The sequence below is a fragment of the Plectropomus leopardus genome, chromosome 5, assembly GCF_026936395.1.
Source record: "Plectropomus leopardus strain MGB_pleo_1.0 chromosome 5, ASM2693639v1, whole genome shotgun sequence".
Taxonomy (NCBI): domain Eukaryota; kingdom Metazoa; phylum Chordata; class Actinopteri; order Perciformes; family Serranidae; genus Plectropomus; species Plectropomus leopardus.
In genome coordinates, this window is record NC_142180.1 from 27,473,441 (window position 1) to 27,499,911 (window position 26,471).

The window sequence follows — 26,471 nt, forward strand, 5'->3', positions numbered from 1 at the left end:
AATTAAGATTTTACTTTATAAAAACGAATGCAATGATTCAATTAAATTGCCCAACAGTATTTGAAAGAGCTAAATGAGCTCTATCTCCACCAGCTATAAAATTCTGCATACACGTCAATGCAAGATCAATAAAAATTGAATTATAAAATATTTATTTTTTCTCTATTGAGTACTTTTAGGTTTAATAATTTGTTACTAAATTAGTCTATATACTTTTACATTGGTGTTGCATCCCTACATTAAGGTGGAGTCGCCTAGGCTAATCATTAAATCAATTGTTCAGAGACAGATATTGCTACTCATTAAAATGTGCAATAACTTTAAATTTGATTTTTTTTAGTAAGATAAAAATCATCATAGTTTCATATCATGCTACACCATACCATACCATAATGATTTTTTTTTCAATTTTATTTTTCTTGTATCAAATTCAATCCATACAAATTTCTGTTTTCATTGATTTACTATTCCTCAATCCATGTGATATTTCAGTGCAATGTCTAATTTTTATGCTTCATGCTTTTATTTTGGTTCATTTTACCTGTTTTTTTATGCCAATGCTTTTATCTTATAGCACTTTGACATTTGTCCCAAATGCCAAGAGCAACACAAATGAAATCTATTATTACCTAGTTTAAAGGATAAATTAAATGTATAACTTTAAAGTATAGTTTGTTATTTTAAGTGCGTCATATTTTGACATTAATACGTCACTGTGAACAGGACACGCCCCGCTGAAATACTGCAGCCTGCCCGCTCTGACGGAGCCCAGCTGCGGAGGAGAGAGGACAGAACGAGCCGCTGGTGTGGACGCTGGCCGGATGGTTAAATCTAACCTACAGACGATTTTGAATAGTCATTGTTTTGTTAGAGAAAAAGAGAGAAACTTATCCGAGATGCCTGTCATTGAGCAATCCAGTAATAAACCCGAAAGTGAAAGGTATGTTGTTGTAACCGTATTAAATTGTTACAAGCTAACAAGCTAGGCTAAATTTAAAAACCGCGGCCTAGCAACGAGGTACGGTATATTTCCTGGAGTGGCTAGTGCTAATCTCCGTGTTCCTTGTTTACATAACAGCACCATTTTATTCCTGTTGACGTCTCCAAAATACATCGTCAGTCGCATTTGGCTTGATAGGTCTTTATTAAACGTCTCTACTAAATTGCAGAATCGTATCCAGAGTGTATGACATTTGTTTTTTGTTTTTTTTTTTTTTAACATTCAGCAAATAGACGAAATCATTGGCAATATCGATATGACTATATCCATGTCTAAGCTAAGCTAAACTAAGCTAATACTAATATTTCAAACGCCACAGAAGTGCGTTTGTTAGCAAACATTAACGTTTCCAACTTAGACGATAGGCTAATTGTATGTTTCAGAATATCTTGTGGAAAAATGTCAAATAATTGCAATATTTGTGGTTATTTTATAAGAATTGGTATAATGCTGTCATGAATGTCAGTGTAAGGGAATTGCTAGCTGCGTTAGCTAGTGGCTAGCGCTGCAGCTATTACGGATGTTTTCATACTTTCTGCGTTGTTGTGAATATAATCTGACAGTAACACCGCAATATTTTGATTGTATTCCACATTGAATTCAACTTCGGTTATGTAAGAATACACGGTGCATTTTCCCTTAACGTTATGTAAAGTTAGCCTGTTGCTAACCAACGTATCGTTAGTTGACATGATGTCTGAATTGATCATTTGTGGCTTTATGGTTTATTTTTTTTCCATTTTCGCCTTCGGGCTCAGGTGCTAGCTAGCGTTGACATTTTGAATCGACGAAAGGTATTAGTTGAACCAATATGTTTCACATTGGGGAAACCAGTCGAGGTGGTTAATCAACACTAATATCATTTGCGATATGCAATCCAACGTAGTATGATATTAACCATTGTGCCAGTAAATCATGATACGGCTTGTTTGCTGGTTTATTTCCAATTTATTGGCTGGAAAAGAGAACACAGTGGGGGGTTTTGGCGCCTGCACGTGTTTTTCATAAATTTGCACTACTTGCGAGCGATTAGCCTCGGGGTGTTTTTACCTCAGTCGTGTCCTGACAAGATTTGTGTCGAGGCTGTTTGTGTAGCTCTATAGTGTAGTGAAAGACTCATAGGAAATTTCCACTGCACTGCGAAGGGGGGTGGCATGGGCAAATTTGAGTCCAGTGATGACATGTTGTACACAGAGGCTTTTCCTTGTTCAGTAGGTGTATAATTGTTTTCAGACTCTGTTTACCAGTTCGATTTTTGGCATTTATGGAAACAACAGCAAGGATGCTGGTATTTTACACTCAAATGATAGATTGTCTAACAACACTGTAAAATGTGTTGTCTTACCTGTTCGAGCAATAGCTTTTTAAGATACCAGCAGATGCAAATTTAAACTGATTCACTCACAGCTATTGACCCAGTTGTCTTCTTTAAGCCTAGGCTGGTAAAACAGCATGTTTTTTTTTAATGCACCCTTTTTGATAACAAATTTTGCACATACAAACCACAGGCAAAGTTTTGCCTTTTTCGTGCAAAAAGTAAAAACATAGGAGGGCTTCACTGGCTCCAGATGCGTAAACAATGTGCAGATTCACAACTAAAACTGTGTATGATTCAGTTTTGTAAATCTCAGTCACAGGTGCTGGCCGCATGGGCACGAGCCTTATTTCCACACCAACAGTTTTAACAAATGGACATAGAAACACCCTGAAACACCTGTTGCATATTGACATGTGTGCCCCTTCACCATTGACTACACAAGTCACTGACAATGGAGTAAAGAGAGTGCAATTTTACTGACTGTGTTACATTGGTGAGGTTCTCCAACCAGAGCAACCATCATTACGCACAGCTGTGGATATTTGTAGCTGACCACTAATTCATCACATTTCTGCAAATCATTGTCGTAGTGAAATCTCGATTGATCATCCTCCTGACGTTTAATAATAATGACAGTGATTCATTGAAAGCGCTCATGTGGAAAATAACTTAACAAAATGCTACACATGTTAAAATTAAATGACAGGGAGATGAATGTAAATAAAAAGTATCCTGAAATATATCACTCATAAATAATTTAAGATCATCCTTTTAAATTAGCCTTTGGTTGTCATTTTACTGAACACAGTGCCAGCTGTAAAAAAAACAAAAAAAAAACATGTTTAATCTCCTTTTCAAATTACCTGCAGTTATCTCAGCTAAAACTTTGTGTACACCTATCCAGAAGAACGCATGAGGTGCACAAATCATCACTGCACATTCCTCCTTTATTAAATGCCAGTTAATGCTGTGGAAAAGGCTTAGATGTTATTTGTGTATACATTGTTCATGCATCTGGCCCCAGGTGTTGGTGATAGTACTGCCTTTTAGACTGGCATCCTCTGCCATGGACTTCTACAATATGTAAGCTGGACAGTCATTGTATTTGTTTTGTTTTTTATTCTAATATCTTCTTTTTGATTCTGTTGTCCATCTGAAGCAGAAACACTTTCTCCTAATACTTCCAATTTGATATCCCCCCCAGAGATAAGTGGTATTTTACACGATATTCGTACATTGCATAGGTGCTCTTATGCAAGCACAAGCTTGAGGGACTCATCATTCATGTGACCAGAGCAGCTGTCTTTGCCGGGACGACCCTGGGGTGTGAGTGTGTGTTGCTGCCTGCTGTAGGCATGGGGATTTCAAAGAATGCTGTAAACTGAATGGACACGATGATTGAATGCCTTACGCTGTGTGTAAGATTGAAGGTTTTATGTTAAGTTGGTAATTGGCTGTTTTACATAATCCGATAATGGATTTAGAGAGAATTTCAATCTCAAATGCCTTGCAAAATCAGGCAGTAGGTTGAACGTTGCTTATCTGCTTTTTCAGTTGGAGTTATGGGAGTGACAGTAGTTCTCATTTGGTTTTCACACATCTGCTCCACATATAGCACAGCCGTGGCATTTGCGTAATAGAGCATCTGTGTGTCTGAGAGCGTTTGTATCGCTGTGGCAGCGCTGCTCCTGCTAATGGGCTGTGTTCCCTTCCTGATATGAGCTCAGAGAACAGGCCTGGTCACAGCACTGTTAATGTATGCAGCCGCACACACAGACATCCTGCGTGTAAGCCTGGCTAATTGTATAGAGCACTTTGACTCGCATCTGAATTGAAATGGCTGAGCTCACTCACTAAACTGATGTCGTTAACTGGAGCGACATGGTCAGTGCGGCAGGACTAAAGTAGGCTAATGGTTAGACAAACATAGCCTGATCCTCGGACAGCCTGCCTCTAAGAATCATGTGACCAGCTTAAAGTTACCCCACAGGCTGACAAATTAGTGTTAGGAAGCAAGTCGTCAGTCTTCTTTATGAGCCAAACAAATTTCCATAGGGTACACCGATGATGACGATTGTGACTTTGAGATGAAAGCAACATTTTCCTTCAGGGGTTGTAGTGAATATTTAACTGAAAGCTGACAGTAGATTTCAGTGGGTCATCGCAGAGATGGTAGTAAAACATAAACTGCTCCTGCTTCCTGTTTGTTAACCTGTTGAAACCTGGAGCGACATCACTTTTCTTGATGTGCTTTCAGACGCCTTTTACAAGTGTTAAACCCTTTGAAACGTGAGCAGTTGGTGGGGTTTCATTTAAAACATGGGGAAAAGGCAATGAGCAAGTTGGTAAGGAATGATGCACAAATTGCAAGAAATTTTAAATGTCAGGTATTTTTCCTGTACTAATTTCTTGCATATTTTGGGTGATTGCTTCTTTTATTGATTATTGCCCACTTCCCACGTTTCTTAATAAAATTTGTTGCTCAGGCTTCAAGGGGATAAGTAATCTGCACAAGTCAACACAATATATAAGCATATCCTCAAGATGAGGGCAGTTACTGATTGAACTGTGCCCATAAGCCTTGTTTTTCTTCCTATTTTTCTTTTTGAGCAACTTGAGCAACTGTTTTACTGTAGTTTCACAGATGAGTCACTCAACAGTGTGACGTGGGCTAAGCCCTCTGTTTATATTGCAAGTTTGTTTTTTGGTAAGTAGCAGAACCTTCAGTGAACACTCCACTTATAATGGCTCCGTCTGTGTGTGTGTTTGTTTCGCACTCCAGTATCTCCAGTCCTAGGAGGTGCTCCCGCTGTTGCAGTAACCCGTGTCCGGGGCCTCTGTGGTGCTCCTGATGCCCCTCTCCCACCCCTGAAGATCCCAGGTGGGCGAGGGAATGACCAGCGGGATCGCAATCTTTCAGCTAAGCTATTCTACTCTGTAAGTTAAACCAAAAATTTATCTGTGCAGTTTTTGTCCTGAAGTAGAGGTGTGTATTTGATCAGGGACGGAGAAATGCAGTTTGGACCTTCGGGCTAGCGGCGCAGAAAGTTTATCAATAGGGAGAGAGACAAACACAAAGGCAGTTATTTGCAGTTTGGCACTTTTGAATCTTATCACTCTTTGACTTCAGTGAAGCAATTGATGTAATTGGGTTTTTTTTAAGATGTTAAACTTCTCCAACTAGGGTTGCAGTGATAGACCGTTTCAAGGCATGAAAATTAACGGTTAGCACACAGTGTATGTTTGTTTTTCTACTGTATTGAAAAAAAATGCAACCGGACAGAGATTCTCACCTTTTATCTGAGTTATTTTTAAAAGGGAGACTTGTTACACAGACTTTTATTTTAAAGAAATTGTCTGAAGTTTTAATTGTAGTGATATAATGTTCAAATAAAATAAAAAAAACATTTCTTTCATTCCTTTAAGGGTCATTCTAACTGATTGATAATTTTGCACTTAACATGTCATGTGCTAACTCCCAGAAACACGCTGTTACATCGTGTGCACTTGACCTAAGGTCCGTCCCTTCTGTTAAAAGCACACATGTCAATGCTGCTGAACTTGATACACTCTTTTTTTTGTCTTTACTGCTTCGCGTGCTCAGGCATTTGACACAGCTGCAGTTGTTTGTCACACAGTCTGGATCAAAATTAAGACCCGGACAGCTCTGAATTGTTTTTGTAATTGTCATCATTTCCTTTTCAATAATCAGTTATTTGAGCAGTCACAGATGGCTTTTCAGAATCATAACTGTATTTCTCCCAGCATTCTTTATTTTTGACGTCATCTGAAATGAATGTGTGGTCACGCTCTTCCTCTCCGCCCTTTAGGATACTCAGTTGGTGGTTCTTGAGGAGCCTGCCCCTGCCAACGGCCGAGTGCGATTCTTGCTCTTTGAGCCACGTCGCTCTGAGGGCAAGCACTGTGTCTGGAGGGCAGCGCTGAAAGGAGGGAACCTCTATGTTGAAATCCCTCCTGGAGCTTTGCCCGAGGGCAGCAAAGACAGGTCAGAGGGCAAACTTGTTTTTCAGCATTTCAAGGAAAAAACTTTTGTTTCAACAATTCAAGTTTTATTCATTTTTTTAAAAAAATTGAATGGAATTAAAAGGTGAAAAATTGATTAATTTTAAAATTATAACAATAATTTCAAGTTTTTACCAAAGTAAATGGAAGACCCCCATCCACATTTCTACAGTAGAAAAGCCTTTAAAAAAAAAAAAAATCAAATTAAAACTCAGAAGAAAAAATACTAAAGGTGTGTAAGCCCTGACTAAAAAGTGATTTAAGTCAAGTTTTAATTCTCAAGCCTTTGGGTTATCTTATTTTTAATATCTCCCTTTATGCTGTGGTATGGGTCGTAAAGATAGATAATTATTTTCCTCTGAAATTCATTAACACCCTCCTATGATACATTAACACTGTTTTTTGTTTTTACAGTTTTGCCCTTCTGCTGGAATTTGCAGAGGAGAAGCTGCAGGTTGATCATGTGTTCATCTGTTTTCACAAGAATCGTGACGATAGAGGTGAGACTTGTTTTTGTCTGGGTTTCTTACACTGTTAACCTCTTAATATAAAATCTCTGGTATAGCATCTCTAATTTAAACTTCAACCATTTGAACAGTTAAATCAATAGTTAAGCATATGTGAAACTGACATTTAAAAAAATAACACATTTCAGAGAAAGGCATTTGGGATATTTTTGGAGGTAAACCTGAACCTAAACATAAAGTGGCACCTCGAGTGAGGCAGATGAAGCAGGTACTACTTCAACACTTAAACACAGACGTGGCTGAAATGTACGATGGATAAAACTAGTAGATTTCAGACTATGTCACTACTTATTTTATATATTTTAGATAGTTAGGGCAAAAAACAAATACTGTGTTAATGCCATTTTCTCATGCCACCTTTCATGAATGTATTTTTCATGTATTAGGTTAAAAATAAATATTTTATGATTCCTATGAACTTTAAATTGGCAGATATGATGCTCACTTTGTACCCGCAAATGTACAGGCTGGATGTTCCTGTGTTCTCGCGCTGGATAAGGCTACGTTTACATGGCACACCTTCGCGCTCAAATCACATTTATTGCTCATATCCATTCTTTTTGGTTTGGCCGTTCACATTTTTTAAAATGTGGCCCAAATCAGATTTCAAGGTGAACTGGGCACAGCCCTGAACTGACCTGGATGCGCGCAAAAAAAAAAAAAAAATACAAATACAAAGACGCCACACGCAGCATGCTGTATGGGTTTAAACATATGAAGGCATCTAAGGTCAGCGTGTACAGTTTCATTCATGCTGATGTGCAGAGGATACCAGCGAACTGTGAGCAGATGATAACGAGGACGAGGAGAAGGAGAGCCACGTTTTTAATTAAGGCTTTTTTCTGGAGAAATGGTGGCTACATCTGTGCGGAGGTGTGTGTGGATGTTCATTCAAAATTTCTGGATGTCGATGCAAGGGCTACTGTTAACTACTTCAGTCGGGTCTTGTCAACAAGATGTGGCAAGACACTCATTTTATAGCAAGTGATGCAAAGGTTAATTCTGACTTCTGTTCGGACTGAGGTCACATTGCTAAAATCAGATCTTTGTCTGATTTAGCACCAGAATGAAAGCGGCTTAGTCAGAATCGGAAACATCACATTCCACCTGATTTGTATGTTGCACACCATGAAAAAAACAAATCTGAGTCACATATGAGGAAAAAAATCAGATTTTGGTTGCGTTTGGCTGTAGTCTGAATATAATGTTCTGTAGTTGTTGCAAGCTGTTTTCCAAAGCTGTAATAAATGGAACATGATGCTTCCTTTTTTCTAATATGTCCTTATTTAGTGTATACAGGATACGCAATCTACGTAGCAGCAGTAATAAGAATATATATGACTTCACTAAATTATAAATAAAATGTTAACGTGTTGTCTATGCAGATACCCTTTAATTAGTGCAGCACAAACAATTGCTGCTTTTATGAAATATTTTTCTTTTTTACGAATGCCTCAATAGATTCATAATTAGTGATGTTTCAGATATAGATAGTTATTTTCTGAATCTGTGACCCTTAAACTTAAATGCTTTCCTGTGTTATATTATTTGTCGATATAAACTCAAAGCTATAATATGCTACGTTCACTAGCTCTGAGGTACTTCTAGAGACTGGAGGTTTTGACTGGGTTAAAGTGGAGCTTTGCTGATTTTAAACCAGTGTCTGCTGTTTGACGTCAAATGTGTCATCGATGATACATTTGGAGTCACCGGGCGGATCTCTACTGGCAGTTGAGCAGCAAGTTCTGCACGAAGCCAAACAGCAGTCATCTACACACACTGCCCACACCGTGAAGACGTAGAGCTGGTTAAACATCGGCAAAGAGTGGACTGATAATCAGCAAAGAAAAGAGCTGATAGAAGATCGGCAAAGAGCTGGTCAAAAACTGGCAAAGTTTCCCTTCTAAAGTTTTTTTTTTCGAAGGTTTAGTTTGTGGCTCATGGCCAGAAATCAGGGCTTGGAGATTTTACATCTGTTAACATCTCGTCTCTCCTCAGCATCCCTGCTGCGAACATTCAGTTTCCTGGGCTTTGAGATTGTGAGACCGGGTCATCCCCTCGTCCCCTCCCGCCCTGACGCTTTCTTCATGGCTTACAGCATCGAGCGAGACTCCTCTGATGACGATTAAATGACGCTGAGCAGTTACAAATGTTTGTTGTTCTTATTTCAATCCATACCCACGTCTTTTATGATTTTTGGGAAATGAATATATTATCCAAGTTCAGTCTGGTCGAGGTTTTACTTTTTATTTGTTTTAGCTTTACCTACCATGTGCTGTGTTTCAATGATATTTGCACTAGGGTAAGATGTTAATATACCAGGAATGTAAAGCAAGCGCCCACATAATATCCGGGCAGTGTGTCCTCGCCACTGTATTACTTTCCATGATGTGTAGTTCTGACTTCCCTATTCTCCCCCCTGAACACCTGACGATCATCCCCACTGTGTAATATTTATGAGAAATTTCAATTCATCTTACTCATGTAAGTAGGTATGTTTTCATAGTATCAGTTGATTCTCCTGTTTATATTGATTTTTTTTAAAATGTGTGCATGATTTTCATTTGTTGCTTTGATTCACTTGATAGAAATCTGCATGTTGTAACTACTAAATAAAAGTGCTCACCTAAGAGAGTGGCGTTTGTGGTCGTGTGTGATGTGAGAATGCTCAATGGGAACGAGGACAAACTTAAGCGTCGTCCGATCTCGCGGAAAGGAAGAATTGTTCAAATGACAATGACAATGACAATGACAAAAAAAGTGTTGTGTAATGAATGTTCTTACTTCCTTTGTCTGTACCGAACAGTTCAAAGCTTCGTTCCTAACATAGGCATTCAAATTCTGAATCAACATGTGAATGCCTTTTATGCATGTCTAATAATTCTGTTTTAATCCCAGTTTTTCTGCACAGTGGCAGATAAAGATTAGGTTACACTAATATTATTACTATTATTTATATAATTATATTTTTATTGTGTGATCTAAACATTTCCAGTAACTCGAGTATTGTAAAGTGCATGTAAGGAGAAAATAGATTTCAGTCATAACAGATATTTATTTAACTATTTATTCTTCAAACCATGTTTGTTGGCTTTTAGCCTCTTAAAAACAACATTTTCACTATATTCCAAAAAATTTAAGTTCTCATTTTGTGATTTTACTGAGGTAAGAGCCTCTCTGTCTTCAGCACAAGTGTCCCTTGCTCCAAATGTCTGCAGCAGACTGCTCAGATTTTGAGTAAGAAACAATGCTCTGCCCAGTTTCTTTGCCATTTCTGTTGTATGTGGTTGCTATAAGCCTCAGGGCAGGATTATTATTTCATCATTATTTCATGCTCTTATTGGATTAGCCAGCTGTCTCTCTGTACTCATGTTGACAGAACTGATGAATTATATTCTTTAAAAAGATGTAGCAAGTGTATTTTAGGGTGATGACGTTAGAAAATATAATGACTGACATTCAAAGTTTCATTGGAAAACCTCAATAAGAGCCTCTTATGTTAAAAAGTAAAACATAAATGAACAGAAAAGGAAATAAGGTACAGCCCTACACACCTCACACCTGCAGTCCCATTAATCTGCTCTGAAAATGGGCATATTTGTCTTATTCAGATAAAAAAATAATTCTGATGTTAGAGAGAGGTTTTCAGATGCTGCTTATTGGTCCAAAAAGCACTTCTTTTGACACAAACAGAGCCCTTTTAGTGGCACTGTTATGATTTATGAACAATGATGATACAATGAAGTCAGTGAGGACAAAACAAATACAGCACAAATGTTTTAATCGTGTGGTGTCTTAAAGCCCTTTAAAGCACAGAGAAAAACAGAAATCTCTGGTTAAAAAAACAACAAAAAGCCTAAAACTGTTCTAACTTGTCAGAAAATAGTTTGCTTTTAGAAAATACATTTTTAGGGCCGATAAAGAGTAATATTACAGCAACAAATGTTCAAAGTGCAGCATTTTATCGCATACATTTTACATAGTGAACAGCAGTGTATGAATATCTTAATTATAAAAGGAGGAGGATGGAAATGGCTTTTAGTCAAATCAAATGCACATTCTTAGTGTATTTTTGACCGTTGATATATTGCAGAGTGACAGTTTACAAATTACGCAGCAGGAGTCATCACATCAATGATTGCATTTCAAGATGGACTGTCCATGTTCAGAGAGAGCCATAGTTGACTGGTCACGCTCACAACTGTCTCCGGGTCTGTAAACGACAAGTACTGCAGACACATACAGTCCTCCCAGTCCAGAGCAGACTGATCCTGGATCAGCCCTCTCTCTGCCAGCTTCATCACCAGCAGGGCTCGCTTGACAGTCAGCCAGTTGTGTACAGCGGCGGTCAGAGAGCCTCTGTGACTGATGAATGGGACACGTGGCCCCCAGAGGAGCACCTGAAGCGTGGCCACCATGTCCGCCATCTGTGCTCCGCTGCTCCCAGAGTGGAGCAGAGAGGCCAGATAGAGAAGACCCTGTCGGTGTGAGGACACGGCTGGAACTGAGCCCAGAGGTGTTTGGCTCTCTTGTGAATGGAGGCAGTATTGAATTAGTGCTCCAATCTGGGATTTGATGTAGGTGAGAGGGTGAGGTGCAGACAGAGCAGATGACAGCGGAGTTAACACCACACGAGGGGAACCGTATGTCCTCCATAACATCTGGATTGGTCTTTTTTTCTTTCCCCACTCCATTCCTTCTTTCCATCTGCTGGTCTTGAAACCTGTTTTTGTTTCAGAAGCATCAGTCTCAAGCTTCTTTTCTCCCTCTTCATCCTCCCTGCAGGGCCACACTAAAAAGATCCCCTGTGGTCTGAGCTCAGCTGCAGTGGCGCTGATGTTGTACAGATGTTGTGCGCCCATTAATACCTGCAGCAACAGAGCGCAAACCTGTCTGTCGTAATCCAAACAATCTGTGCTCTGCAGGGAGCCCTGAACAAAGTCCTCTAGAGTGGCGTGAGGCAGGTCTCTCTCCACGCTCACTGAGAGGCCTTTCTGGAGGAAAGAGGACAGATTCATGTTCACATGAGCTGCTGCACACTCAGTGCTGCCTCTATCTGGTGATTTAGCAGCAGTGCAGTCTGACTTGACAGAATGAGAGGGACCTTGATTTTGCAATATGCTGAATTCATCCTTTGAGGCATTGCGTGCTTGGAAATGAGCAATAACGTCTTGCACGTTGACATGGGATGACTGGTGTTTGGTTTGTGTTTCATCAGTCTGTTTGTGTGCCTGCACAGAAAGACAGAACATAGTCGTTCAACTAAAGTTATACTCAAGACTTACACTGTGTAAAAAAGATATCACCCCTGGCCTTCCTGTTGCAGTTGTGACACCTGATGACAGTTTAGAGGAAGTGTTTGTGGGACCGCAAGACAGTGTGACAGATGCCAGTCTCGATAAAGATCATGTTTGTATGGCTGGTTGCTATGTCAGTGTGGCTGCAAGTGAACAGAAATACCCAGTGTGCTTCATTTGGTGAAAACTTTTGCAAAAAGACACAAGGCTAGGGGCAAGTCGCAGCAGCCCCATACATGTTTCTAGGATTTTAGGATGTTTCTAGGACTTCTGGACATTTTTTGGATTTTAGGACATTTCTCAGATTTTAGCACATTTCTAGGATTTTAGGATGTTTCCCAGATTTTAGGACATTTCCTGAATTTTAACACATAAGGGGCTTAGCTCTAGGATCTCTGTTTGGGGTGCGGGCGATCCTCCAATGCCACCTATTTTGATAAACTCCATTTTGATATTATTCTTTGCACTCTGGCACCTTGTGTATACTAACAGTACAAAAACAGTGTAAATGACTTTTTTTAAGTTGTGAATTAGAAAATGGTTTGGGGGCCAGATTTGGCCCGGTTGCTGTAAGTTTAGTATCACTGGTCTTGAACATTTTAACATCAGGCATTATCACACAGAACATACTGTATGTGGAGAGAGTAAAAGACTTTTAACATTACCCTTAAACCAAGCATCCTCCCTGGGAGCTTGGGGCTGCGCAGGCTGTAGTAAACCGTGTCTCCGATCTCCTTTGGCCCTCCGCCGTCACACAGCAGGAAATCCTGAGGCTGGTATGAGATGACGTCCCTCTCTGCGGCCTTTCCCTGCAGCAGGATTCCAGCCTCCACACTTTGCGCCATGCTCCTCAGAAAGAGGAGGTGGCGGTGCTGAATCCCCTGAAAAACAACCCTCTGGTCGCCAAAGCTGCTGAAGAGGCAGGACAGATGTTCGTCTGGGGTGTCAAAGGTCAGCTGGGAGAAAGATGGCAAGGGGGCTGGTATAAATTCTTCCGCCTCCTCCTCGTGTAAACAGGTGTCAGGTATGGGTACCAGCATGTAGATGGGGTTGTCAAAGTTTAGAGGGTGCTTTTGCAGTGGATAGAGGGGAGACAGAGGGGAGTACTGAGGTGCCACTGGGAGGGAGAAGGTGCGAGCTAACCTCTTCTTTGGAACAGGCGGCGGAGTGCCATCGGAGAAAAATCTCACCTGGTGTCTGGAGGGATCTGAGACACACATTGAGGGGGATTCAGGTCAGACTTGTGAGCAAGAGCAATGCAACAGATTGGTCGACTCTGCAAGCCACCGTAATCTATGTGAACATCACATGCATGTTATTGAAAGTAAAAGTTTCAGATGGTTACTTCCTCTCTTTCAGTTCTCACGAAAAGCTCATCTGAGACTGAATCACACATTATAGTAAGCTGCGTCTTTTCCCATCACTCTGAGCTGTGTTTTCACAATTGGGGAAGGACACAACCGTAAATGATGCATGACATTTAGGACATGTAAACACTTTCAGTCACCTAAACTCACTTCATCATTTTGTGAACCCACCATAACGCTGATGTATGGGGCACTGAGCTGCGTTACAATCAGTGGGCTCTTGGAAGACGTCGTTGTAGGTGAGGTTTTGATGCTGGAGTCCAGCAGGGCTGAGCATGACGCAGTCAGACTCCACACTGGAGTGTCTGGAGGAATGACTCCTGTGCAGAAAGATGCACAAAACCATCAACGTGCATTCACTGAAGGATACTTGACATCAAAAAATAAAGGATATATGCATGAAATATTAGTGCAATCTACTTTTATCCCAATAAGTTAGGATCATTTGATGAGGACTATGAATTTGACCTGATGGAAACCAAATTTGAGGCTGTGAAGAATAAACTTTTAATCAGTTTGGTCTTACCTGCGCTGTTTGACAGGCAGCGCTGGTGGCTGTTCCTCCGCTCTGCTGCCAGAACCAGACGCCATCAGGAATCTACAAACACCTAACCTGCTCCTCCACCTCTTTCGCTCTCCGCTGCTGTCACTGAATGCAGCGTGTGTGAAGCTCACAGGTGGCTAAGTCCTCGCTGAGACACTTCCCGTTTATCTCAGCAACTCCCTGCGTCACTTGTGTCTCTGCCTCTTTCTCACCCGTCTGTGTAGTTGCATGAATTTTCTGCTCTTGTTATCTTTTAATCGGTCTGAGCTTGAGGTCGGTACCGGAAAAGCAGTTTGTGTTCTGAGGGGGCAAAACTCTGTTCTCTGAGCTAACCTCAACGTGACAGAATGGGGAAGAGCAGTTACAGCAAAGCCCTTCAATTTGCACTCTTGCCCTCTTTCTTTCTCAGTTGATCTACATTCGCCATGTGCAGCCTCAGCATGAACTTCTCTTTCGGATGATGCAGTTTGAGGTTTTACACATGCAGTGCCCTCTGCTTGCACGCAGGAGTATATGCTTTCACTAACTTTAAAGGGAAGGTTAAATATTGAAGCAGATAAAGGCTGAGATGATTCATCATGTCCATGTGTTGCACAACTGGGTGATTTTGGACAAGTATTTATGTTTAGGCAATTTATATCTGTATGTCCTATAAATGATGATATGGAAGGAACGCTTATAGGGAGCATTAAACACTATGAACTATATTAAAGCCATTAACTTGTGGCTAACGCTGTGCAGTGTGTTTTGAAGTTGAAACAACACTGCATCAATATCAGTCAGTCTTGCTCTGAGACACTCCAACAAGGCATTCTTCTTTTGTCAGTATTAGAATAATTTTAATACCAAAAGTTAGGATAATCAGGATTTAAGTGACAGTTCACCCCCAAATCAAAACTACAGATTTTTCCGGTTAGATTGCTAGATTGTTTTGACGTGAATCACCATGTGTTAGAGATATCAGCCACAGAGATGTCTGCCTTCTCTTCAATGTAGCGAAACTAGATCACACTCGACTCGTGGTGTTGAAAGCGAAAAAAGAAAAAGAAATCTCAACAGCAATGTCTCTTTCCGGATATCATGACCCGGTTACTCAAGATAGTCCACTGACCTTGTTGTTGGCAGTTTAATGTTATCTGTCTATGGAACTAAAAATATGATGATGTTTTTTTAATTTTTGGACAAGCACAGCGGTCAGATTTAGGCGTAAAATCCAAACAGCAAAATCAGAAGAAGCAAGTTAACTAAGTCTACATCTACGCTAGCTGATCTGTGAGGCTGTACTTCTTTGAGCTAAATGCTAACATCAGCATGCTGACATGATCATGATGACAATGCTAACATGCTGATATTTAGCAGGTGTGTTGGTTACCATGTTCACTGTCTTAGTTTAGTGTATTAGCATGCTAATATTTGCTGATATGCTGAGCACAAACTAAAGCTGAGGCTGATGTGAATGTTGTAGTTTTTTGGTTGCAGGCTATTTGATTGGACAAATTTGACCCAATGATTGGGCCAGATGATAAAACATGAATGTTTGTACAAAAGAAACACAGAAATTAATCCAATAATTGTTTGGGATTTGCAGTGTGAACCAAAGTGGTGGACTGATGGACCAACAGATCAACATTTCCACCCCTGGAGCGCTGCTAGCTTGCTATCATAAATGGTAAATATGCATAGAAATAGAGCCCACAAAGCATCTTGAAATAAAAATGAATTAAAATGAGCATTAGTATTCATAATCAACAAAGAAATTAAGTCTCACACCATGATGCCACTTATAACCTGGGTGAGACGGCCACATTAACAGACTCTAGTGACCAATTTTAGATATCCTGATAAGTGTGATGACACCTGTGTGATGTCAGTGATATACATATAATATATAGATATCCAAGTGCAGTCATTATCTGTGCTGTTGTGCTAAGTGGAGTGTTGAGGCGGAGCGTTAGCTGCTGAAGCACTTCCATCCCAGAGTGACTCACGTCATCTGGATCAAGGAGGTGTTATTTCTCAGTTTTTCACAATCACCTCTGCTATCTTTACTAACAAAGCAGTCACTGTTTCATTGAAAAACATGATGACAATGTGTAAACATGACTGCAATGACGCAAACCTCAATATATTACCAAATCTAAAAAGCCTAATAAGGAGCTGAAAATTTTGTCCAAAAAAAAATCTGCATATTGTGATTAATCAGAACTTCAGTGTTAAACATTTTTGCTGCTATAAATAAAAATGTGTTGCAGTATGAATCTGATTCATTCTGAAATAATAAAGAATATTAAAGGGACGGTTTGCCCTCAAGTCACACATATTGTCCCTTTTATCTGTAGTGCTGTTTATCAATTTTGATTGTTTTGGTGTGAGTTTCTGAGTGTTGGAGATCGGCTGTAGAGAGGTCTGCTTTTTCTTCACTATAATGGAACTAGACGGCACTCAGCTTGTGGAAAAACTCAACAGAAATGTCTCTTTCCAGAAATCATGACCCACTTACTCAAGATCATCACAGACCTTGTTGTCAGTGTTTCATGTAGGAACTATTTTCTTTCCACCGAGCTACACCTGCCAAACCCTATCACTGCACATAAGGAAGCATGTATCGACTGCTAGCTGAGTAACTGGGTCATGATTTCTAAAAGAGACACTGATCTTGAGTTTTTTTATTTTTTATTTTTCTAAAATTTTCAATTTATTTTATTTTATTTATTTATTTTGGTGCTTTGAGCACCACAAGCCGAATGACATCTAATTCTATTGTACTGGAGAGAAGGCTGACATCTCGAACACACTGCAACTCTAACCAAAACAATCAAGATTAATAAATATCACTACAGGTAAGAGGAAAAATATGTATTTTGATGTGAGGTTGAACTGTCCCTTTAGGCACTAGATATACATATTTTACAGGGGAGAAAAAAAATAGGTGTTGCTCATTCAGGAAGCATGTCAATCAAATCCAAATTATAAAGAAGTCTATAATAGTTTTTTTTTAGTTATTTATCAATATAACAGGAGAAACATTTTAGCTTCCAAAAAGTGGCATGACAGTAAAGGTTTAGAAACTACTGATTTATTATTATTTTATACACAGTGCATCAGGCAGTGGAAATATTCACTCGCCAGTTGCTGTTTTATTAAAGTAGTTAAAACTAATGCAGTCTCATGAAAGTCCTGGAAATAATTCTCCCCTCATTAAGATCACGTTCTGTGTAAATTTGTGTTTTTTATTCATAACACAGTCACTTAAGGTAACTTAATACTGAAAACTCCCCTCGGTACAACACTGCACTGTTCTGCACATTGCTGCGTATGTGCGTTCTCTAAATTAAATTACTCATCTCTTTTTAAAGAATGCTTTTTAGTGACTGAGACATTAGGGAGCTGAATGAGAGCGGAAAACCTTATTTGGCTTAAGGCATTATTGTAAAATCTCTTATGTCATGCCCATAAACAAACAACACAGGGAGCAATTATAAATTTAAATCACCTTAATCCATTCTTGTATTTTCAGCGCCCTCCACTTAGAGCAGAGCACTCTGCATCATAATGATATTTACCCACTAAATTTCAGTGCGTGGGAGCGAATGAGGACGCAGGCTATGAGGGTGCATTAGTTTAGCATCATTAAGGGCGTCTTCATTAAAGCTCTTCTTATGCTAAGGAGCAAGGACTGCTTCATTTCTCTGTTTGAGGGACAAACCAGCACACATTCATGCAAGTTCGCAGTTCTGGCTAACTGTGGAAACCATGCAGACGTATTCAACAAGGGCTGAATAGAAGCAGAAGGCTTGAGAGCGAGTGACATTTAAGATCTGAAAGGATCCTGAAAGGAGGAGGAATTCGTTAACCATAAATTCAGTCTTCCTGTTGTGAAAGTCTTGAAGGTGACTCATATTCTCCTCAAATAGGAACTTAAATAAAATACGATTATGAAAGATTCAAAATAGTCACTTTTGATTAGTTTTATTTTTGATATGCCATAAAATTAAAAAAAAATAAAAAAGACATGAAATACAAGACGCCTTTCCTTTTGGTTTGCCACTCCACCACCTCAGTGAGCTTAAGAGCACCAAATTTCGAAGTGGTTTCCTTTTATAGGTGGTAAAATTTGAATGTTTTTGTGACGTAAGTGTCTTGACTTCTGTTTTATTATATTACTTGTTCAGCAGGACAGTCTCCATAAGTAACGCTAACATTTCGCGATAAATAAACTACACCACAACAGCACTGTAAGAGCCAGTAATTTGAAACCACCTTTTTGAAGACATATAAAAGCTTTAAGGTTTATGAGTGGGTTATTCAATTACCAATTTATGCTTTTTGTCGTAGAACAGAACCCAAAAGTCTTTTCAGCTTGTCTTAACCACACACCTTAGATTTCTATCAAAATCCCATTTGACTTGTATTTATCTTGAACATATAGACAAAAACAATCAAAACACAAAAAGACAGAAATAAAACAAAATAACTATAACTGAAATGGATGATAATCTATGCACAACTCAATGAATAGATTCTAATAAACAACAAAATGTGTTCTTACATGTTTGAAAAGTAGAATATAAGACGAATATAAACTCATTATTTCCTACCGCTTCTCAGCTACTCATCAGTAAGGAGTAGATTAATTCATGCACCTAAATAATTTTTTAAAAATAAAAGACGTAGTAGGATTTAGGGACAACTTTAATTTCATTTCTTCTTAAACCACGTTTAAGAAAATTGACAAATAAATCTACCTTGTACCTTGTACCTTATATATTATTTGATATTTCTTTATGATTGGCATCAGAGCAACTGTAATGAACCACAATTTCTCCTCGTGGATCAATAAAATATTTCTGATTGTGATATTCTCAGCGGTTAAATGATTAATGCACACAATATCACAGCTGTCTGATTATGTTGGTTTATTTTTTTTAATGACAGTGGGCACATTTTTCACTTTCCACAGCTTAATCTGACATTGTCTTGTTCTGACACAAGACAAAAACAATTTCATGAGGAAATTGAAAGCAGCACATTTGTTACATGAATAAATTCACATTTTAAACCAAGTGAAGTCGTATCAAATCATTTTGCATCACTACTAATCAGTGCTACGATGTCATTCCTTTTGGCGGGAAGTGAAGTGTTTCCTTATCGTTTCACAGAAGCGCCGTTTGTGCTTGCCGTCTGAAGATGAAACAGTTGCGCTGATGGCAGAAGAAGCTTTTATCTCTTCCTTTACTGATCTTTCTTTGTTCTGGGAGTCAGTTAAGTCTTTTGAAAGCCTCTTCTTGTCTCCTGGCAGGTGAGAGGAGTCCACTGTCCTTGTCACTGGAGCTTTGCTGAGAGAGAATGCAGTCTCCTCATTCTTGTTTAAACGCCGTGCAGCTTGGCAGAGAAGTGCCTCCTCACTTGCCATTTTCGGGCTCTGACTCAAGGTGATGAAGCCGTATGGCGTGGTGACTTTGGCGAGATGTGGCAGGGAGAGGGCGGCTCTGCTGGCGGGGTCCAGGCAGTGCTGAGAGTCGGTGAAAGAGCAGAGGGAGGACACCTCCCTTTGCAGAAGAGATCTCCTTTGGGTAAAGGGGTCCGAGACACTCCGCTCAGCCTTGCGGTCTGACAAACTGAAGTTTGAGGAGGATGAAGATGATGACAGCATGGAGCAGGCCAGAGCAGCAGATATAGAGGACTCCAGCTCGGTCCTCGAACTCCCTAAACCTCCATCTGCCTCTGCATCGTCCTCTTCTGTCTCTTTGTCCAATGATCTTACACCTACCCGCACAGACAGACTTGGTATAATGAACTGTGGGATGCTGTCAGGCGTCAGGATATTTGGATAAATGTTCTCCCGGCTTGTCTCGAAGTCAGATCCCAGAGAGCACCCGATGGACCTTGCACTGCTGGTAGCCCACAAGAAAGCCCGGATCCCTGCGCTGCTATGTCTGCGTGACGTGAAGAAATCATCTGAAGCTTTGTTTCCACTGCAGATAGCTCCAATGCTGAACGTCCGTGTGACTGAGTTCTTGTCCATCACTGGGTGTCTTTACCTCTTGTTGCACACTGGCTTGGTTGTAGATTGGAAAGACGATGGGTGACAGGCAGCTTTTATACATCTCCGGTTCCCACATTTTGTCCTCCACCAAATGCAGCAACAGATGCGTAAATGTGACGACAGCCAGAGGTGGAAATGGTTACCACATAAGGAGCTTGTCATGAATGGAAGCATAGTGATGGGCCTCCCTCTTAAACTCTTTCATATGCTAAAGAGCAGACAGAGGTGCAGCATCTCTCAGAGCAGTTAATAAACTTTTCATTGTTTGATGGTTTCATTGCACCCTCCTAAAGCCCAAAGTAATGTCTTAAAATGATTGGTTTAGTGGGTCCAACAGTCCGAAGATATTCAGCACAGACAGTATTTACTAACCATCACTTAAGACAAAATAAAGCAGCAAATCTGCACACTTGTACTCATCCTTAAAATATACAACCACAGCCTACATGGGGTGAAGGGGGGGTGCAGTCTAAACAGGCCTACAACAGTTACATAATGCTATGATGCATTGTCAGAGCCAATAGTGATGTAAAAATAAAACAAATATGAAAAAATTAGTGCTGGGCATAGATTAATTTTTTTAATCTAGATTAATCTCACTGCAATCCTGTAGTTAATCTAGATTAATCTAGATTAAAATTATAGATTTGAATTTTGCCAAAGACATTCAAAATAATATCTATCTATCTAAATGATGAAAATGCATCACAAAATGCTTGAGAAAGCTGTTCTACTATAATATTTGGTAAAGAAAAATAATGTTCCATAAGATTTACTTTGGTGTTTAACTTTTTTTTTTATTTTGTTAAACACAGACATTTAGGAACACAGGTTCTGTCTCCATGTGGAAAAAGCTTTTTCCTGCTAACTGGAATGAACAGCAGAGGGCGCAGCCTCTGATAACATGACCCTAACTGAACTGTGGGCCTACATTAGAGGTCATGAAGAAGACCATTAACAGTCAGCAGCTTTGTGACACGGCTTGAGCCTAATCACTCCAGTCACTCAGGCAGACCAGCTTCCGCCTTGTTCACGCCCCCTCCGCGTAATTCGACCAGGTATACATCCGCGCTTAAACAACAAAGTGAAATTGGTGCCTTGCTCACTGTATAGACCCAACTTAGTGAATAGTTTATCGCGCGATAATTTCCTTATCGCGCGATAAGAATCCCGCGTTAACGCAGCACGTTAACGCCGTTAACGGCCCAGCACTAGAAAAAATTCTTTGCTGGTCCAAAGTTTTATTTGTTATAGACATCATAGCCAATTGGGAAAATTAAGGGGGCAACAGTGGGGTCGACGAGGAATAAACAGGCCGACCTAATTGTAAAGAAAGTGATCAACAAGAAAAGGCTACACCACAGATGTGGGAGACACTGCAGGAGTGGTAACAAATATTACTGTGTGCTCTGCATCTTCTTAAAGAGAACCTGGGATCCTAACCCCTGACAGCTTCAGCGTCAGGTGAGGGAGACTTTGATGTGCCTCAGACAGCTTGACAGAGATTGTGGCACTTTTCGTTTTTTATATCATGTGTATAAATTATATCCACACTATAAAAGATGTTAAAATTCACTTGCTCTATGCTGTAGGAAAGGGACCCACTCGGACTTAGCTGTGTAGGTCGCTCAAGTGTTTGCCTTATGGTGGTGGGGACAAATGAGACGAGAGGTTTGAGTCTGAAAATTTTAGAATAGAATAATCGTTATTGCCATTACATAAAAACAATGAAATGGCAGAGCATCTCTCTGAGCACGTAGTACAAATAAAAATAACAGTAGAGTGCTAATATACATATAAAGAGATAAAAACACATTCATTTTCACAGTAAAAGAGAAAAAAATGACAGTTATGAAGTAAATGCAAATCAAGTAGTCTGATGCAATAGTGCACCAGACATTTAATTTCCTACATTCTGGTGAAAACGTATGCACCAAATTGTACCTTTTCTGCATCAATTAATGGTGTAAACATTTTATGTTTTTATTACATTTATATTGTATGTACAAGGAAATAATCATGCAAAATCTAGATTTTATGCATTACATACAAACGCAGATTATTTGCAGTTAAATTATAATACCACACAGAAGCACAGAAGCAGCAGCGTTTGCATATTGTTGATAAAATACTATTTGACCTATTTTCATGCTCAAACCGGTCACGTGACCACCATGCGTCCGCCTGTTGCAGGTCAATTGGCGGGAGTTGTCGATTGGTCCGCTGTGATTGCGCCAGGTGCGACTGTCCCTGTCGATTGGCTGCACAGTGGCAACTTCGGGGTACATTTTACCCTCCAAATCTCGTTCTCACGATAGTCTTTTAGCTTCTCCTCCTCACCGCAGGCCGGCAGATCCAGCAGGCTTTGACCCGCAGCAGGATGGCACCGGAAACACACAGAGACGCCGTGGAGCCGGAGCAGGCCGAAAACACCGAGGTAATGCTGCACAGCGAAGTGGTCTGTGGCCGTTTCATTCTGTCTAACTGTTAGAGAAGACTTACATCAACATAAAGTGATGAATTGTTTTTCCTGCTTTTCCTCCTCCTCTGCAGGGCACGGTTGTGAAGAAAGGCGGTGTGTTTCGCTCCGTGCTGCGCGGCCTCCTCTGGCCCTTCGGCATCGTGGTACGAGCTGCAGCTAAAATCTGTTAGACTTTCACCTGTTAGCTTCACACACGACCTAACACGGCTCTCCTCTACAGGTGCGCGTGTACCGCGGGTTTTGGTGGGTGTTGGGTTATCGGCAGCCACAGGAGAAAGCCTTCGTGAGCCCCGCGGTCTCCAGTCCCGCACGCCAGAGCCTCGCCGGCCGCAAGCGCCTCCACCGGGTCACCCGGCTGCTGCTGTCCATCCTGCCCCGCTGGGTGCAGGGCGCCATGGGCTACCCGGTGTCCAGCAGCATTGGGCGCTGCCTCTCACCAGGTATGGATATGAATTTTTTTATTCAGCTTTTTCGAAGACAAGTGGTGCTTTCTGTGTTTTTTTTTCCCACCAGGGACCTGCAGCCACTCAGTGTTTGCAGCACATGAAAACCACACACCAGCATCTGTTTTTCAGATATCAACTGATATATTCTAATTGTCCTTTTTAAACCAGTTTTCAGACTGTATAAAGGAGCAGTGTGTAAGATTAATACGTTTTTGTGGGATCTCTAGCATTGAGGATTAAAGATTGCAACCAGCTGAAACTTTTCCCAAGTACCAAACTACATGTGCCAAACCTGAACTTCCATTTAGGAATCCTTCAGTTTTTTAGGTTTTTACTTGGAGCTGAATTATCCACTGAGGTCTCTTCTACTCAAAAAACCAAACTGACCCTGTGATTTAATGTGGTAAAAAGCTGGACAAAGCAGTTTTACTTTAAACTGGTATTTCTCAAATGCTGTTTGGCATGTTGGAGACGGGCTGCTAGCCCGTCACCTGCTTATGTGTGCTCACCACTTGCTTTGATAATCTGATAATTTGGGATTGTAAATGGGGCCCTTGCATTCAACCTCAGCTACTAGATGCCACTTAAAATTTACGCTAGACCTTTAACCTACCTTTTTTAAAGGTTGGACAATCCCCAATTAATACCTGGTACTAGAAAATGTTTATGAGCATAATCTACATCAAAATATAGTCAAAAATTTGGAACTGGTGCCAGATTTGTGTACACTGCCAAATGCAGCAGCTTCTGACTGGAAAATGCCTCCTTTGTTCTGAGGCTCCGTGGGGTAAGTTGGCAATTTATTCTGTCAACTTGGTTTTCCTGTTATCAAGCAGGGCCAAACACAACTGAAGGTATTAATTTAAGATGCCCAAATGTTTTTCTAACAGTGCATAACAATCGTGTTTGCAGAAGTATAATTTACTGTTTGACCTTTAATGCAATGTTTTTCTGTATCAAAGCACGAGGGTACCACTTCCTAAAATATAAGCTTGTTTCCAACAGAAATCAGAGTCTCTCCTACTAAACCTTGTGGAAAGGGCAGCAAGAGAAAGCAGGATGAGTTGGACGAGGATGAGGAGGAGCAAGAGGAGAGTCAGACCTGGGTGGAGGCGCTCACTCAGGAGCTTGCTGAAGACGAAGGCCCAGAGGAGGATCCCGACTATGAGGTTAGTGCTTGGGTTCAGGCAGCACATATCTGCTGCTGTTGGCATTTTTGTGCTGGGAATTAATTTTTTTGGAAATGCAAAAGGTGTAAGGAAAGATTGTCCCTTGTCTCTAACCTGAAGGGAAATGACGGTGTATAAATGTCTGCTCAAAAGTGCCTGACGGTTATTTCTTTGGTCTATGGATGCATGAGTATATTTGTTTCGTACTCTAGAGGAAACATAATGTACACATCTGAGAAATGCCAGCAATAATACAAAACCATTACATTTGAAAACGCGCAATACGAAATGCGATAATGGATGGAGACGTCGTTATCTGAATACTGACAATCTCTCAGCCCAGTACTGTTGAGACTGAGAGCGAAGAGTACCGCTCGCACAACAGCACAGAAAGCGACATTGAAGTTGAAGGCAAAGGCGTCGTCATTGAGGATGTGAAAATGGTAAGAACCATGGACACGCTTACAAAAAATGATATGTGTCAATAATGAAGACACGAGTAATGCACTAACTTGACTTTTTGCTTTTATTTATAGGATATTGAGCTGTCAACTCCATCTGAAGTCTCTTGCCCTGCTGTTTAATGTGTCATATTGACAAAATGTATTGTTCCAGTGTTTTTGTATGTTTATATATTGATTCAATAAAATATTGTCTCTTGCCTTGACATTGCCATGGCCTTCCACTAGATGACAGTAATGATTCAGCGTTAAACAACTGAGCCAAAGTGAGAGGAAATGTTGATGCACATCAGTATTTATTTTGAATGCAGTTGATACTAATCAGTTCATTTTTTAAACTTTTGTCAGCAGATATTGCAATTTTCCTCTAACTGCTTTATGTGGCACCTGTTTGCAGTTACTCTAAAATGTTAGTGGATTTGTACAGCTTGGACCCCTTGGTTATGTGATTGAAAGGATAATGTTGCATCTAATTACAGGTGCTGTCAACTTTTTAAAAAGTTAATGGTAATTTCCTTTCCAGTTGTGAAATTGCAATAAACTTCAGCTTTAGTGTTGCAGTGCAGTCATGCTGTCTTTGCTGGGGTCATGACTGCATGTGATCTCTGCCACTTCGTCAGAAATGACTAAGATGTAATCGTGGAGGTCTTCACATTATAATTACAAATCACAAATTGCTAAATGTGTTTAAGTATTTAAATGTTGATCAGGTTTTTGGTAAGATGCAGACTTTATTTCAGTATATTTGGCTGTAATTAATACAAGCAGCAGAATTTACTGAACCATCGGAGCATGTAATTGTTATACTCAACACCAATAAAATATAAGGCAGGGTCCCTGAGGGAGTTCCTTGGGGTCCCCAGAAGAATGGAGTTGTTGTTTTCACTAATTTACTGTTGGAAGTTTTTTTTGGCAACTTTTCAATTCAAACAACTCAGATGCACAAGAAAAAAAAGCAAGTTCATGCTGACTGAAAAGTTGAGCCTGGGTTTATTGCATATACCAGTTTTAAATAGTTTTGTATTGTTCCCCTTAGATTTATAAAGTAAATGAGAAAAACAAAATGTAAATTATATATTCCCAAAAGTTTCTAATAAAACTTTATATACACCAGTGTTCACAAGTTGGTTTTGTTTATTAATCATATTTTTGAATATATATTTTTAAATTCAAAAGTATTATACACCCGATGTCAGTGACTGTTGTGACCATAGGTTTCATTTCCTCCACACTGACCTTGTATATTCATCTCATACTTGTGAAAGCAATATCTCAAGAACACCTTGAGCGAGTTTCTTCAGCTTCAAGTTTTAACTTTGATACGTAACTGTACTGTTGGAAACAGAATTTTGAACTGTGCATTTTAGACCAAAGAAGCCATGATGAGACTGAGGGAAAGTCAAAGCAGTTGGCCTCTGAAAACTGTGTGTGCTGAGACTGACTGAGTGTACATCAAAAACTGTGTCATACAGGCTTAGGAGTTAATCATCAGAGGAGAGATGTTTCTTAGGTACAAAAATCCACAAGCTGGTAAACTCGCCAAATGATTTGGACCTTGTTTTTGCTCGGCAGTGTTGCATTTTTGATGTGCCAACAAAACAATCTTGTTTTAGCAAGAATGCGTATTTGGCTTCAGAGAGCAGTGCTGCATTCAAATGTTTGGGTGGCTGATGGTGGATATGGATGGCTAAAGATGTAAGCTCTGCTGACTTTAAACCTGTGACAGGGGATGAACTGGTGCTATTTTTGACTTAAAGCATGTGACTTTTGGGTTTTGGCCCGAGTTCATCC

The 26,471-nt window shown here is 40.0% G+C and overlaps 4 protein-coding genes across 4 annotated transcripts; 2 read left to right on the top strand and 2 right to left on the bottom strand.

Annotated features, from left to right (window-relative positions):
- The first annotated feature begins 748 nt into the window (after nt 1–748).
- oaz1a (ornithine decarboxylase antizyme 1a) lies at nt 749–9,498 on the top strand. Its single transcript, XM_042481961.2, is given in 6 exon segments — nt 749–940; nt 5,101–5,167; nt 5,169–5,255; nt 6,149–6,324; nt 6,756–6,841; nt 8,867–9,498. Coding segments are annotated over 6 exon segments (666 nt in total). The 5' UTR covers nt 749–821; the 3' UTR covers nt 8,998–9,498.
- Nucleotides 9,499–10,632: 1,134 nt separating this feature from the next.
- On the bottom strand, nt 10,633–14,215 carry peak3 (PEAK family member 3). The gene is made up of 4 exons (XM_042512272.2): nt 14,059–14,215; nt 13,704–13,852; nt 12,831–13,372; nt 10,633–12,099 (listed from the first exon to the last, which is right to left on the bottom strand). The coding sequence occupies exons 1-4, from the start codon at nt 14,121–14,123 to the stop codon at nt 11,014–11,016; spliced, it is 1,842 nt and encodes a 613-aa protein (XP_042368206.2). The 5' UTR covers nt 14,124–14,215; the 3' UTR covers nt 10,633–11,013.
- Nucleotides 14,216–19,099: 4,884 nt separating this feature from the next.
- LOC148189587 (uncharacterized) lies at nt 19,100–20,227 on the bottom strand. The gene has a single exon (XM_088077288.1). The coding sequence runs from the start codon at nt 20,099–20,101 to the stop codon at nt 19,190–19,192; it is 912 nt and encodes a 303-aa protein (XP_087933414.1). The 5' UTR covers nt 20,102–20,227; the 3' UTR covers nt 19,100–19,189.
- A 2,172-nt stretch (nt 20,228–22,399) lies between these two features.
- On the top strand, nt 22,400–24,886 carry org (oogenesis-related gene). Its single transcript, XM_042483915.2, has 6 exons — nt 22,400–22,559; nt 22,676–22,747; nt 22,825–23,044; nt 24,056–24,219; nt 24,558–24,662; nt 24,756–24,886. The coding sequence occupies exons 1-6, from the start codon at nt 22,503–22,505 to the stop codon at nt 24,801–24,803; spliced, it is 666 nt and encodes a 221-aa protein (XP_042339849.2). The 5' UTR covers nt 22,400–22,502; the 3' UTR covers nt 24,804–24,886.
- The last annotated feature ends 1,585 nt before the right edge of the window (nt 24,887–26,471 follow it).